At 38.7% G+C, this 14595-nt stretch overlaps 1 protein-coding gene across 3 annotated transcripts in view; it reads left to right on the forward strand.

Moving 5' to 3' along the window:
* TTC17 (tetratricopeptide repeat domain 17) overlaps positions 1-14595 on the forward strand; it is a 123503-nt gene that overhangs the window by 27946 nt on the left and 80962 nt on the right. For all 3 annotated transcript variants that reach the window (XM_055423865.2, XM_055423867.2, XM_088843263.1), the window contains exons 6-15: positions 4412-4521; positions 5107-5251; positions 5693-5832; positions 7261-7421; positions 8986-9098; positions 10892-11038; positions 12518-12633; positions 12788-12953; positions 14136-14213; positions 14350-14574. In XM_055423865.2, coding sequence (XP_055279840.2) covers positions 4412-4521; positions 5107-5251; positions 5693-5832; positions 7261-7421; positions 8986-9098; positions 10892-11038; positions 12518-12633; positions 12788-12953; positions 14136-14213; positions 14350-14574 — 1401 coding nt within the window. The remainder of the gene's footprint in view (positions 1-4411; positions 4522-5106; positions 5252-5692; positions 5833-7260; positions 7422-8985; positions 9099-10891; positions 11039-12517; positions 12634-12787; positions 12954-14135; positions 14214-14349; positions 14575-14595) is intronic.

Raw genomic sequence — 14595 nt, forward strand, 5'->3', positions numbered from 1 at the left:
TAAAATAGAGGGTTTATTGGGTGGCTACTTTAGATTAAGCAGGTGGGGTTATCCTCTCTGGAAAGATGAAATTTAAGCTGATACTTGACTGACAAAAAGAAACCAGAAGTCATAAATCAAGGAAGAGCATTCTAGGCTGAGGCAGCAGCCCCAGAGCTTTAATGAGCTTGATAGTGTGTCAGTCAGCTCCGTGCACCGTCATAGAATACCGCAGACTGGGTGGCTTCAACAACCCAATGCTCACAGTTCTGGAGACTGGAAAGCCCACGATCATGTTGCTGGCTGATTCAGCCCCTGGTGAGGACTCTCTTCTTGGCCTGTAGATGGCCGCTTTCTGGCTGTGTGCTCACATGGCTTCTCTGTGTGTCCTTCGGGGAGGAGTGGGTGGGAGGGGGAGAGAGAGAGAGAAATCTTCCTCTTATAAGAGCACTGGCCCCTATTGGATTTTAAACCTTTATCACTTCTTCAGAGGCCTTATCTTCAATATAGTCACACGGGGGGTTAAAGCATCTGTGTATGAATGGTGAGAGAGAGACACATTCAGTCTGTAACAGGTGTTATGTAATTGAATTCAGGTCAGTATGGCTGGAGTCTGGTGAGCGAAGGGGAGGATAAAGGGAATGAAACCAGAGAAGGTGGCCAGGGCCAGATTATCTCGAGCTCTGAAAGCCAGGGTTAGGACTTTGAATTTTATTCCAGGTGTGCTAAGAAGCTGAAGCAGAGAAGGGACATAATTTAATTAGTGTTTTTTAAAAGTTCACTCAAACTTGTATGGAGAAATGACTCAAGGAGGCCGGAACTGGAAATAGACCGGTTAGAGGGTTAGTGCAGTAATTCCAGAGGGAGATGAAGATGGTTTGGACCGGAATGGTTAGTAGTGGAAATGAAAGGACTTAAACTGTTTCAGATGTTTAGAAGTTGCTTAATCAGATGTGGAGAAGGAGAGAAAAAGAAATCAAGGATAATGCCTTAATTTTTGATGTGAGCAACCTGAAGGAGGAGCTAGTTTGGGATGAAAGAAGATTAAGATAGAGTTCTGTATGGCTCAGGTTAAATTGAAATACCTTTATGAGTCTGGAACTCCAGTAGAGGTCAGAGCTGGGTTTAGAGATAGAGAATAATTGTTAAACAGGGAGAATTTGCAGCCGTGGGATTGGATAAGGTCATCTGGAGAAGAGTGAAGTTGGAGAAGAGGTCCTGGGTCCTCCTATGTTATCTGTCAAGCAGAGGGGGAGGAGGGGCCAGTATAAGAAGCGCAAAAGGATGTTCAGAAGAATGTGGTATCTAAGAGCCAGGCAGAAAAGAGTGGTCAACAGAGAAAGAATAATTAATAGTGACATTCCAGCATTTATAGCTTTGGCAGATTTTATAAGAAATCTTACTGAAAGATTTTTCTTTAAAGATTTATTTTTCTCTTCCAATATGATGTCTAGAGTACTCTGTTTATCATGATGTTTTTAGTAGTTCATGTTGAATTTTTAATTTATCGTTTTGTCCCAGTTCACAATGTAAGTTTTAAAAACCTTTTGTTGATTTAAAAAGAAACTTTCTCAAAAGGCTACTAAAAGAGAGACTGAAGCCTAGGTCATAAATCAGTCGTGAAAGAATGTAGCATCCGCTCTTTCTAGAACCTATCAGTTCAGTTCAGTTCAGTTGCTCAGTCATGTCCGACTCTGCAACCCCGTGGACTGTAGCACACCAGGCCTCACTGTCCATCACCAACTCCTGGAGTTTACCCGAAGTTATGTCCATTGAGTCGGTGATGCCATCCAGCCATCTCATTCTCTGTTGTCCCCTTCTCCTCCCGCATTCAATCTTTCCCAGCATCAGGGTCTTTTCAAATGAGTCAGCTCTTCCCATCAGGTGGCCAGAGTATTGGAGTTTCAGCTTCAGCGTCAGTCCTTCCAGTGAATATTCAGGACTGATTTCCTTTAGGATGGACTGGTTGGATCTCCTTGCAGTCCAAGGGACTCTCAAAGAGTCTTCAACACCACAGTTCAAAAGCATCAACTCTAAGGCAGTCAGCCTTCACCTTTCAGGGTGACTTGGGTAAGAGGGGAGGAAGCAGTCCTGGGTGTCCCCAAAAGGCAAAAGTGGGACCAGCCAAGTATAGACCTCAGTTCATTACAACAGGAGACTTTCTTCTAACAGTCAGAGCTGTCTTGGAACGTAGTAGAGACGGCACCAAGCACTCAAAGTACAGTGAGACCACAGAAGGCCAGCAGGAGCACAGAGTTTGGGATTACAAGACCCTGGTTCACGTCCTAATGTTGCCCTTTCTGGGCCGTGGGATTTCGGGCCTCAGTTTCCTCACCTGCAAAATGGGAGGAGTACTAATGGAACAAGGCTTCCGTTAAATGAATTCAGCCCTTAGCACAACCTTTGCTATTTTGTGTATCTGCTTGTTTATTGTCCACAGGGCTTCCCTGATGGCGCCACAGTAAAGAGTCTGCCTCCAGTGTAGGAAATGCAAGAGACATGAGTTCAAACCCTGGGTTGGAAAGATCTCCTAGAGGAGGAAATGGCAACACACTCCAGTATTCTTGACTGAAAAATCCCAGAGACAGAGGAGCCTGGTGGGCTACAGTCCAAAGGGTCACAAAAAGTTGAATGCAACTGAGCACTGAGCACAGCATTCCTTAACCAACTATACTTAGTGCTAAAAATCTTGCATTGTATTACTCAAAAATCATAATTTTCCTTGAAGATAGAATACTTAATGGATGATTAATTCAGAATTATACTGACTTTAATCTTAAAAATAGCTTTTAAAAATAAAATAACTGGTCCTTTTTAAAAAACATACTACATAAAAATCTAAAAAAGAGAAAGTAAAACTTGTAATTTAAAGTCAGGGATAAGTACTGTTTTATAATATTTTGGAGTTTTGTTTTTTTTAGTTTAACGTATTTTTATAGTTAAACCTTTTTTCTTATGGTTGATGGTTGTGCTGAGCCTTTGCTTCTGCACGTGAGCTTTGTCTCTCTGTGGTGGGCAGGGGCTGCTCTCCAGTTGCAATATGCAGGCTTCTCATTGCAGTGGCTTCTCCTGTTGCGGAGCATGGGCTCTAGGACAGGCAGGCTCAGTAGTTGTGGCTCACTGGCTTAGTTGCCCCGCATGTGGAATCTTCCCGGACCAGGCATTGAATGCACGTCCCCTGCACTGGCAGGGGGATTCTTATCCACTAGACCACGAGGGAAGTTCTTTCGTTTAACCATGAGGGAAGTTCTTTAGTTAAAAATTGTTCTCAAGGATAAATTTTTCATCATGAAATTTGGGGGTAAAAGAGGAATCACATTTTTTAAAGTTTTATACATACAGGTTGTTAAATTGTTTTGCCCCCACCCCCGCCCAAGAAATGCTCTACTAACCTACAGTTAATATCTGCAGGTAATATACACTGTAGCCAATAGAGAATACTGGCATTCTTTTTAATCTTTGCCAATTTTTAAAAGAAAAACTTGCATCTTCTAGATTATTTTTGTAGTTAAGTTTTGTATTTTTTCCACCTGCTGAGTAGCCATTGTTTCATATTTTTGAATTGTCCATGTTTTTGGCCCATATTCTTTTGGCTTTTTGTCTCTGTTTAGATTTTTTTATGAGCTGTCTGTTTATTAAAGATATTAAACGTTGGCTGTCATATGTTTTTTCTGTTTTATCTTAAATTTTATGACTTTTTTCATTCTGAATTTGAAATGTCTTACTTGGGTTTAAACTTTCATTGAGATTTTGACACAGTTCAATTTAGTGTTTTGACCTGTCTGTGGTTGAAATTCATTGTATGTTCAGGGATAAAAAATCCAAGCCACCAAAGGAGAAAACCTGTCTGCTATCTGAACTTCTGTTTAACTTGACTAAATAATACACTTACTAATATATAGTAGACATTTTTAGCAATGTGAAGATCTGAATGAGTTTCTGATCACACTGAGAAAATGACTGCTAAAAATATATCTTTCACAAAAGCATTGTATTTGCTTACATACATACCTTCATTCAGATGTTTAAATAGGAAACTTTGCAGTATGTTAATTTCAGTTATTTCATGTTAGAACAACTAGCATTTCTAAGTAGGCTAGATTCTAACTTTTGAAGTCCTGAAATAGGGCCCAAGTTTTGGCCGCCTGATGAGATTTTTGGCTTTATTTCCCTCTTGGAATGATAGCTTAGGGTTGGACAGTCTCTGTTTAGACCACACCTTAGTATACTTGTTCAACTAATAATCAGAAACCTCTTTTGATACAGATAGTTTATTTGTACTTTGTCCTCTGCTTTGTCACTACTATGTAAGTCTTGATCTTCACCAGTTTCAGACGAGATAGAGTGGTAAAGGTGCTTATTTTGAACATTCTGAGTTGAAGAAACTATCTTGAGTTATATTTGGTTGTCATTTTATTTGTTTAATTTCTAGAACTCTTCCTCGTGGGTACTGTATAACATGGCTTCATTTTACTGGAGAATAAAGAATGAGCCATATCAAGTAGTGGAATGTGCCATGAGAGCTCTTCACTTCTCATCCAGGTAGGATTCCTGTCCTTCTGGACCTGTTGATTTTCCACATAACTCAGGATTGTTAAAATATATTAAAGAAAAAACAAAGAAGGAGAAGCATTGTATGTACTTACTTTCTCCTCAATCCCTGTTCCAAGAAATTAGTCCAGTCAAAAATGGTAGATGTCAAAGAGTTCAAAGCGATAATGCCATAACATATTTCTGATTTCTGTTAAGGAAGAAATATGCGATATAGATGCCCTCTGACTTACTTGGGACTTGGAAGTAAGGACCTAGGTTGGAGAAATTATCAAAAGTTAAATTTTTCTCAAAGCAAACGTCAGCCATAAATACATTTTAAAATCATAAAATGTCTGCCAGCCTTGATTTTTGTGGCAAAATTTGTAGCCATCAGATTGAGTAAGCACCATCATTGATGTAAAATGAAGCATTAGGATTTTCTTAAATTATTTTCCCCATCTGTAAGCAAACTCAAAATTGTTTTCCAAAGCTCAATAGCTTTGAATGTAATTTGCACCTGTCAGGTAGTTACAGATAATTATGGAGCGCAAGCTTCTTTCCTGACATCTAATTTCATCTCTCCTTCTCTTGTAGGCACAATAAAGACATTGCCCTGGTCAACCTGGCGAACGTTCTACACAGAGCACACTTCTCTGCTGATGCTGCTGTCGTGGTCCACGCAGCTCTGGACGACAGTGACTTCTTCACTAGCTACTACACTTTAGGAAACATATATGCAGTAAATACAACTTTTTTTTACATGAACCAATCCAGTTGCTCTTTCCTTTTTTTTCCTGGTAAAAAAAAAATACCCTTTTCCTTTCTTCTGTTCTAGATAAGGGAAAGGGGATAGAAATGAAGAAACTTAAGAGGAAAAAAAACCCAAACAGTAATGAATTATAAGTGTCCTAGCCTCTTGACAAAAAAGAATAATAAATTGATAGGAATATTAAACTTCTTTAGAGTAGTCCTCTTAAGAAAGCAGTTATTTGAACTGAGCCATGCTATACAGAATCGCTTCATGTTATGGAGGTTTGGTCACTGATCAAAATAATGTTCACTGTATGAAATTTGGTGTGATCTCATAAATCATAAGGACATTTGGACAGACACAACCAGGCTAACATTTTTCCCTCCTGTGTTTGTGTATGTGTGTGTGTGTGTGTTTTTATCTTTTTAGATGCTTGGGGAGTATAACCACTCAGTGCTCTGTTACGACCATGCTTTACAGGCCAAACCTGGGTTTGAGCAAGCTATAAAGAGGAAGCATGCTGTCCTGTGTCAGCAAAAACTCGAGCAGAAATTGGAAGCTCAACATAGGTAACTCGGAGGAAAAAATTTTACTGAAGCAAAAAAAAAATTTACTGAAGCACAATAGGATCATAGGTTAGACCTGTATAGGGTGAAATCAGTGTTAATTTGTTCATTAGAATTAAGAAAAACACCTTTTCACTACTACTAGTCCTGTCCTTTTTCTCCAGATTCAGGAGGCTTAGCACAAGTCAGTGGCTGTGTAAATGATTCTAGGTACTAGAGAATGTTTGCAGTACATGCCATCATTTAAATCTTTCCAATCTTGATCATCAGTTACTTGTATGAAGTCTGATGAAGGAGGGGGATACTGCCAGATGCTTAGTAACTCTATTGATTACATTTTTATTTCCATGAATTAGACTGTCAGTAAACTCACTTGCACATGCTATGTTCAATCTTTCTCCCCTTCGACTCCTAGGGTTGGCTATTGTTATATTGGTTAAGTGATGTTGAGAGAGATTATTTGGCCCATGTTTTACAGATTTGTGTAAGTTGCATAGTAATGGAATTCTGTTGTACTTGGTCCTTATACTTAATAAAAAATGTACTCTATTTAATTCTATAAATAATAAGACCAGTGAAGGAACTTCACATAATTCAGAAGTGAATTGTCCATCACTTATAGAATTTTGAGTCTGATTATTAGAAAATTCAGTGGAGATTAGGATTTCATTGAATTTTCCTTTTAATAAATAAATTTTTCCATTCTCCAATCTGTTTAAAAGCCTGATGTAGTAAAAAAGGAAAGAATGATAGCTTGTTTATGCCTGCTCAGAACTTGGCCTTGCTGAGCTTCTTCCAATATTATGCTCTTTTGACACAATCTGTTCAGCTCTTAAATCGTCATATGTTAAGTGTAATAAGTAACAAGATTTTTGTGACTAAATATAATGAAGCTACTGATTTATTGATATCAGCTGGTAGAGAATATTCCTTTCCAAGCAGTTTCTGTGGTTTTTCCCCAAATCTGTAAACTAAGGAGCTCCAATACAAAAGCATGGTATTGTGGCCTTTTTTCTTAACTTTTGTTTAGGTAGAATCAAAAGGAAAGGAAGATTCTAGAAAGGCTTTGAATGTCCATGGAACTAATAAAATCTTTGTGGAGGAAAACAGAGTTGTTAAATCTCTAGAGCTTTATAATATATCGCTCTGTATCTTTTTTGGCCTCTGCAAAGTCCACCACACCATTTAATGTCATTAATTGTTGTATTTATGGGAAGAATTTCACATCTGTCATTTTACCATCCAAATATTAATAAAACGGTAGCATTTATTTAGCCCCAGGATTCTTGAGACGGTGGTACAGTGGTTGTTTGTTAAAGGTCAAAATCTTGCAATTTTTACTGAAAACTAGAAAAATCTGTGTATTTAAGTGGGCTTAAACATTTACAGTTTTAAAGTTGTAACTTTTTCCTGGCATTAAAAAATGTTAAGATCCCTCCAGCGAACACTGAATGAGTTGAAGGAGTATCAAAAGCAGCATGACCACTACCTGAGGCAGCAGGAAATCTTAGAGAAACACAAGCTGATTCAGGAGGAGCAGATCCTAAGAAACATCATCCATGAGACACAGATGGCAAAAGAGGCGCAGTTAGGTAAGTCCTGATTCCAAGTAATCTTTAAAGGCAGATTAGGACGTTCACATCTAGTGTGCTTCACTTTCATAACTTTCACATAGCCACGAAGCAGGGTAAAAGTGTGCTTCTGATTTCCCTCGGTCTTAAAATGAAATTATCACTGCAAGTGGACCAGCAGGCCTGGAAGCCAGTTTGATCTTCCTAGCTTTTTTATAATTCACATTTTAAAGTAAAAGCAAATCTTTTGTATCCTAGGAGTCCAACAGTTTTTTGCCCTCTGTGGCCAACACTGATGCTTTTCTAACTTTAATATGCATGTCAGTCTCTTGGAAATCTTGTCAAAATGCTGATTCTGATTCAGTGGGTCTGAGGTGGGGCCTAAGATTCTTGTTTTTCTAACAAACTCCTATTTGCTGCTGCTGATCTGAAAGCTCACTGTGAGTAACATAGCCCTACAGCAAGTTAATGCAAGCCAGACACACCCTGGAAACAAAAAATCCACACTCTTCAGCCAACACTGGCAGTAAGACTAAATGTTCTTTTTTTCTTCCATAAAAACAAATATTTTATTTTAGAAGAGTTTAGACTAGACTTTGTCTCAAGCAAAAAAAGTCATCAGTGGATTACTTTCAGGGGATTCTGAATCCTCCCCCAAATTACACACAGTATTGTGTATATGCACAGTTTCTTTTCTGGGAAGACGATATATAGCTCTTTGGGGGTGGGGCGGTGTGGGGGAGACACACTGTGTAGATATGCAGATTCTTAGTTTCCTGACCAGGGACTAAGCATGTGCCCCGTGCAGATGAAGCGTGGAGTCTTAACCACTAGACTACTAGGGACATCCCATTATGAACATCTCTTACAGTCTGTGACCCCAAAGCAGATCCACTGGTCTAAAGGAACTGGCATTGACAGCATATCAGTGATTTGGTTGTACCCAGAATGTTTCATTTATGATCAAACCCTGTGGGAGCAGATACGACAACTTGACACCAAAGAATAAATGAATAGAATCCTTTATATTATATCCTACTCCCTTGATAATAGAGTCTGTTACAGCCTCTTGGGGTTGCAAAGAATCGGACGTGATTGAGTGACTGAACAACAACATGACCATTTATAGTCCCATTTTGCAATTCACCTGACAAGTTTCCTTTGCTATTTTGAGTGTAAAGGGTATGTTTGGTCCTTGGGATTACTTACTGCTCAGTCTGTACTAAAATGCAACCAGATCTCTAATATACAAATTTGGGGAAAGTTATGAAGTATATAAAGCAAATTGTCTCCAGAGAGATGGGCAAAGTCTTAAAACAATTTACTCAGTAGATTTTACAGTCATGGAATTGGCAGAAGACACCTCAGTGATTATTTAGTGGTGCCTTGTTTTATAGATGGAGAAATGGAGGCTTTAGAATGATTTAATGAACCATTAAGGCATTTTCCCCTGGATAAGTACCCCTCCATGAGTACTCTGCCAGGCTCTGCAGAGTTCAGGGCTGATACTGCATGACTTAGACTAAGAAAATTGTGTTGGCATTGTTGATCTTTCCATCAGTTTTAATTTCCTTTTGTATCCCAGGAAATCATCAGATATGCCGTCTGGTCAACCAGCAGCATAGTTTACATTGCCAGTGGGACCAACCTGTGCGCTACCATCGTGGTGATATCTTTGAAAATGTCGACTATGTCCAGGTCTTTCCCTTGGTCTCTTCTAGTTCTTATAAACTTTTGCATATCAAGAGTAGCATTGCTCTCCCACCCTCATTTCCTTGTATATTTGATCTCTAAAATGTGTGATTGTCATTTAAGATTTTGAGTATCTGTTATGTTTATGAAGTAAATTTTAGAGAGAGTACTCAGTTATTCCATGAATGACATTTCTGTTTCCTGAAGCACTAGCTGTATTTGTCTTTTCATATGTCTTTAATTCCTGTCTTTACCATGAGAGCTAGAATTGGTCTATGACTCAAAGCCTTTACCTTTCCTTATAAGTTACTTTAGTAAGACCTCTAATTTATAATTTGGGAAAGAGCAGCCATGCTCTTTGCGAAAGTCATCAGTCCAATTATGTTGCTTCAACCAAAAACATTAACAGAATGATCATTATCAACAGGAAAGTTTATTAAGCGCCGCTGCTGCTTGCTTGTTTTCTTTTTTCTGTCTCTGTGTCTGTCCACACAGCTACAGACACATACACGTACAGTCACACCTGCACGTAACATCCCAGCCTGTCTAGCTGGGGAGAAATAATACATGATAGCAAATAGCATGTAACGATGCTGGTATAGACAGTAAGTACAACCAGAGTCCAGTTTTCATTCGAAAGGATACTGGAGATAAAATAACATTTATTACATCCTATAGAAAACCCATCATGTCCTTAATCATAGATACAGAAATTTCTAGCAAGAAGCATTTAAAATAATTCAGAGATCAGGACAGCTTCTATAGGAAGACAGACCATGAAAAATTAGAACACTTTAATCTGGAAAAAAATAAAAAATAAAACCCAGACATTGGGAAAGAGTAAGAAGCAAAAATTAAGAGGTCATTTAGGAAGAGAAATAGTAATAGAGGCCAAAAGCGTGCAGTGATTATTGTGAGCCAGCTCCTAGCAAAATCCCATGTTTAGTTTTCAGGAGTAATAAAGGAAGAACAGACTCACACCCTCTAAGATTGTAGCTCCCTGTCTTAAATCCAAGCATTTTAAGGGGAATATTTAGAAATGAAATAGACTGAAACACAGTGTAACTTTTAGAAATCATAATGATCTTAAGACAGACCATTTGGAAGACTGCCATGCACCAGTGTAGCTTCCAGTATTATGTATCCATAAATTTCATCACCACTATATAGTGAAAGACTGTATTCCTATTCATAGAGGCATAGAGCTACAAATTCATCATATTCATTCCTTTTATTCATGTTTTTCCTACTCCATCCCATCTTAGTCCTACTCTCTTGTCTAACAAAGCTCCAGAAATACATAGGAAATATGGTATCTTGTGAGAATATCAAATATTATTCTTTGGTTTGGGGGGAGGCTATACATATTTGAAATTGATTGTACAATACTACTTCATGCCTAAGTGAAAAGTATATTAAGCACACTAATTTTATAGAGTAGTTGTCACTTTAATCCAGACAGGGGAGAAGAATGAACCAAACCTCTAAATCAGCCATCATTAAACCTGTAAGAGACTAAATCATAGAAAGGAAGTAGAGGGAGAAGAAAACAGCCCACACTGGTTTTCTCACACATCAGCGGCGTAGTGGGTTGAAAGTTGCTAGCTACGCATTATCTGTGAGAGAATACTTTTGGGGCATTGTTTTGAAAATTAAGAATCTGATTGCTTCTTAGCTGACCTACTCTCTGATTTCCTTCTCATTTTGATTATTCACTAACATTTTGGGTTTAAGTTAAATCTGAGTCACAACTGCTTTTCTGCTTTCAATCTGATTGAACTTTTCTTTTCATTTTATAGTTTGGTGAGGATTCCTCAACCTCCAGTATGATGTCTGTGAACTTTGATGTTCAAGCAAATCAGAGTGATATCAGTGATTTGGTCACGTCTTCTCCCGTAGCCCATTCTGTTCTCTGGATCTGGGGCAGGGACTCTGATGCATATAGGGTAAGTTAGCAGAGGATGATGAAGGAGTGGCCCTCAACCCCGCTGATGAATATGCCCCAGTCACTGTTCATCAAGAGGTTGTTAAGCTTAGATTAAATGGAAGGCCTTCTGCTGGGTGGTGGATGAGTAGGACGTGGGATCTGTCTTGATTTCTCGCCAGCCATATGGGGCACATGGACACCCTGATGTCAAATCAAGGCTCTAAGTAAAACTACCAACCCTCCCAAGTTTCTAAATGTGACCTAAGTCTGTGTTTGTATATATTTCCTGTATTCAATCAGCACTCTTTTACTAAGCGCACAGATATATACCAGGCTCCTTGCTCTGCTGGAGCTCACATTGTAGCAGAAGATACAGAAAATAAACGAGTAAATGAATATGTATTTCCAGGCTAGCTAAGAGATAATTATATGTTAGCCAATGGAGATACCAAGATATGAAGACAGAAACATTGTATTATTTTTTTTTTTTTTACAGTGTTAGTCATTCAGTCATGTCTGATTCTTTGTGACTCCATAGACTGTAGTCTGCCAGGATCCTCTGCCCATGGGGTTTTCTAGGCAAGAATACTGGAGTGGGTAGTCATGCCCTTCTCCAGGGGATCTTCCCAACCCAGGGACCGAACCTGGGTCTGCTGCATTACAGGCAGATTCTTTACCATCTGAGCCACCAGGGAAGCGCTCCCTACTAAATTTTCAGGAATTTAACAGAATTAATACAGCCACTTATATTTAATTACATGAAATATCAGCTCCCAAGTTTGAAAGCTTCAGGTTGTAAGTTTAGTAAATGTCTGGTACTAATTCTTTATATTTAGAAAAATGGAATTTTAAAAATAAAATAATTGTTAAACTTTGGCATTGGCAAAGAAAGGTCTTAGTTAAGGGAAAATAGTTTTCTATTCCAGTTTCCTACGCGTCTGTATGCTTCCAGGTGTATGTCACAAGCTTCACCTCAAATTGACTTAAAAGAAAATTTACCCCATACTATAGGAAATCCAGATATAGAGCAAACTTTGGCTTTGGTTGAACAGTGACCCAGTAACCCATTGTTTTCCTCTTCTTTGATTTGGTATCCACTGTATTGTTTCCATCCGAAAGCTGGTCTTCCTCATGGTACTGAGGCGACAGCCAGCAGCCGCTGGAGCAATGTGGTTTTTGCTCCTTTGACTTAATAGACTAAGGCTGGCATTTCTTTCCTGAAATCCCAAAGCAAACCTCTCCCTGTGTCTTACTGGCTCAGCTGAGTTAAGCCTGCCCAACCCTGAGCCCGTCTGTGGTAGAGCAGGTAGAATTACTGACTTAGACTAACAATCTGCAGCAGAAAGAATATTCTAGAGTCTACCTCAGTCTCTAGATCCTAAAATACTAAATTGTTGTTTGGTTTTCCTAGTAACATTTATGTTCTTTTAAAAGTTCATTTAGCGTGTTGAAATACTGACTCTGAAGAAACTTATGAAAAACTTTTTTTCTCTGTTAGGACAAGCAGCATATTCTGTGGCCTAAAAGAGCTGATTGTGCAGAAAGCTATCCTAGAGTCCCCGTTGGTGGGGAATTGCCAACGTATTTTCTGCCTCCAGAAAACAAAGGACTCAGGCAAGTGCTTATGGATATGGCAAAGCACTTGATTCTGCATGATTGTCATCTGGCTATTCTTTGAGAGCACCAGCCTTGGACCTGAAAGGTTAAGTCTATTTTGAAGTCACCCAAACTTTGAAAATATGAATTTTGTTCCTTTTTCTTGTGCCAGGATCCACGAACTCAACAGTGATGATTATTCTTCAGAAGAAGAGGCCCAAAACCCTGACTGTTGCACAGCTGACATCAGAAAAAGCGAGACCCTGTCCTACTTAGTCAAAGAATTAGAGGTCCGCATGGATCTGAAAGCCAAAATGCCAGATGACCATGCACGAAAAGTAAGGCTCACTTAGGCTTGGTGTTTATTGCCGTCCATTCTGGGTGATTTCACAAGCCTCATCGGTGGAGCAAAAATTAAATAGAGGGCAGTTGTTGAGCTCTAAGTTTATAAAACTGAAGGATCGAGTTAAAGAATTAGTGAAATTATAAAGAAGTCAGTCATACTGTTGAAGGGCTGCCAGGAAAGTGTTCTTGGGGTTGCTGTTTACACAGACCACCTAAGCGCTGTTCCTCTTAGAGGGCTGCAAACATGAGTCACACAGAACTCTGTTTACCTAGTGGAGGCCATTCTGACCACTGCAGTTTAGCTTTGCATCCTCCAAGCCACCAGAAGTTTATATAATTGAAATTGAAAGCTTGAGGATTCTCTTTCTTTGGCCTTATCAGCCCTGCTTTGTACTCATATGAGGTCCTTAGGAATTTTTATGAATTTGATAACCTCTCTGCACACATTATATATATGTTCTGTTAGGCTATCTTCTGTAGTTCCTGTAAGTTATGTGTAACTCGGAATCTTATTACTGAATATAAATCCTAGGGTAAACACCATTCCATGGATACAAATGAAAAAATTTTCTTTTTACAGAGAAAACAAACCATCACAATGACCTTTGTTAAATTTAATTTTGAAACTATGAGTAGTTACTGCTTTCATTCAACATTTACTGAAGCAAAAAAACATTATGTTCCAGGCAGTGTTTGGAGTTCTAGGAATACAGAGATAAACAGACCATGATCCCTCTCTTAGAGTTGTTCACAGTTATATAAATGCTGCAGGAATATAAAGTGATTAACTGAGGATCTGGTGCTTTTCCAGCTAGGAAGGATAGCAGATAATTGCATCAGGTATTGCATGCTTTGTTTTCTGAATAATTTCTCATTTGGTTCTGGACACTTAGGTTGACTTTAACGGGGAAATGATAGACCATCTTAATATGTATGTGCTGTATATGTCTTTTGATTTTTTTTTTTTTAGTTAAGGGAAACTGAGGCATACATGGTGAGTAAGGTAACACCTGTTGGTATGTCAGTGACTTCACGTTATGTATATAAATTATAAATGTCTATTCAAATTAGCTGTTCCTGATGAGCTCAAGTAAAGATTGCTGTCTGTAGAAATTCTTTTCAAACGTCTTCCCTGTTATTTTCAATTGATTCAGTCTTCCTTTTAATGTTTTCAGATTTTGCTTTCCCGTATTAATAACTATACTATCCCAGAAGAAGAAATTGGGTCTTTCTTATTTCATGCTATTAACAAGGTGAGCCGCCTACTTCAGACATCTGAAATTTAAATGCTGGGTAATTGTAATTAAAAGTTACAATGCATGTATTAAAAATTCTTTTTAGCATGAGTTCTGTCTTCTTGAATTAAGTGAAGTGTTTGGGGTTTTTCAGCCTAATGCTCCTGTCTGGCTGATCCTCAATGAAGCTGGACTCTACTGGAGAGCAGTAGGAAACAGCACTTATGCTATTGCTTGTCTTCAGAGGGCTTTGAATTTGGCTCCCGTTCAATACCAGGACGTTCCTCTTGTTAACTTGGCCAACCTTTTGATCCACTATGGCCTTCATCTTGATGCCACTAAACTGCTACTTCAAGCTTTGGCCATCAATAGCTCTGAGGTGAGGTTTCATGTTCCTTTG

The sequence above is a fragment of the Moschus berezovskii genome, chromosome 14 (assembly GCF_049115385.1).
Source record: "Moschus berezovskii isolate FMDL1 chromosome 14, NW_MosBer_1.0, whole genome shotgun sequence".
Classification (NCBI taxonomy): Eukaryota; Metazoa; Chordata; class Mammalia; order Artiodactyla; family Moschidae; genus Moschus; species Moschus berezovskii.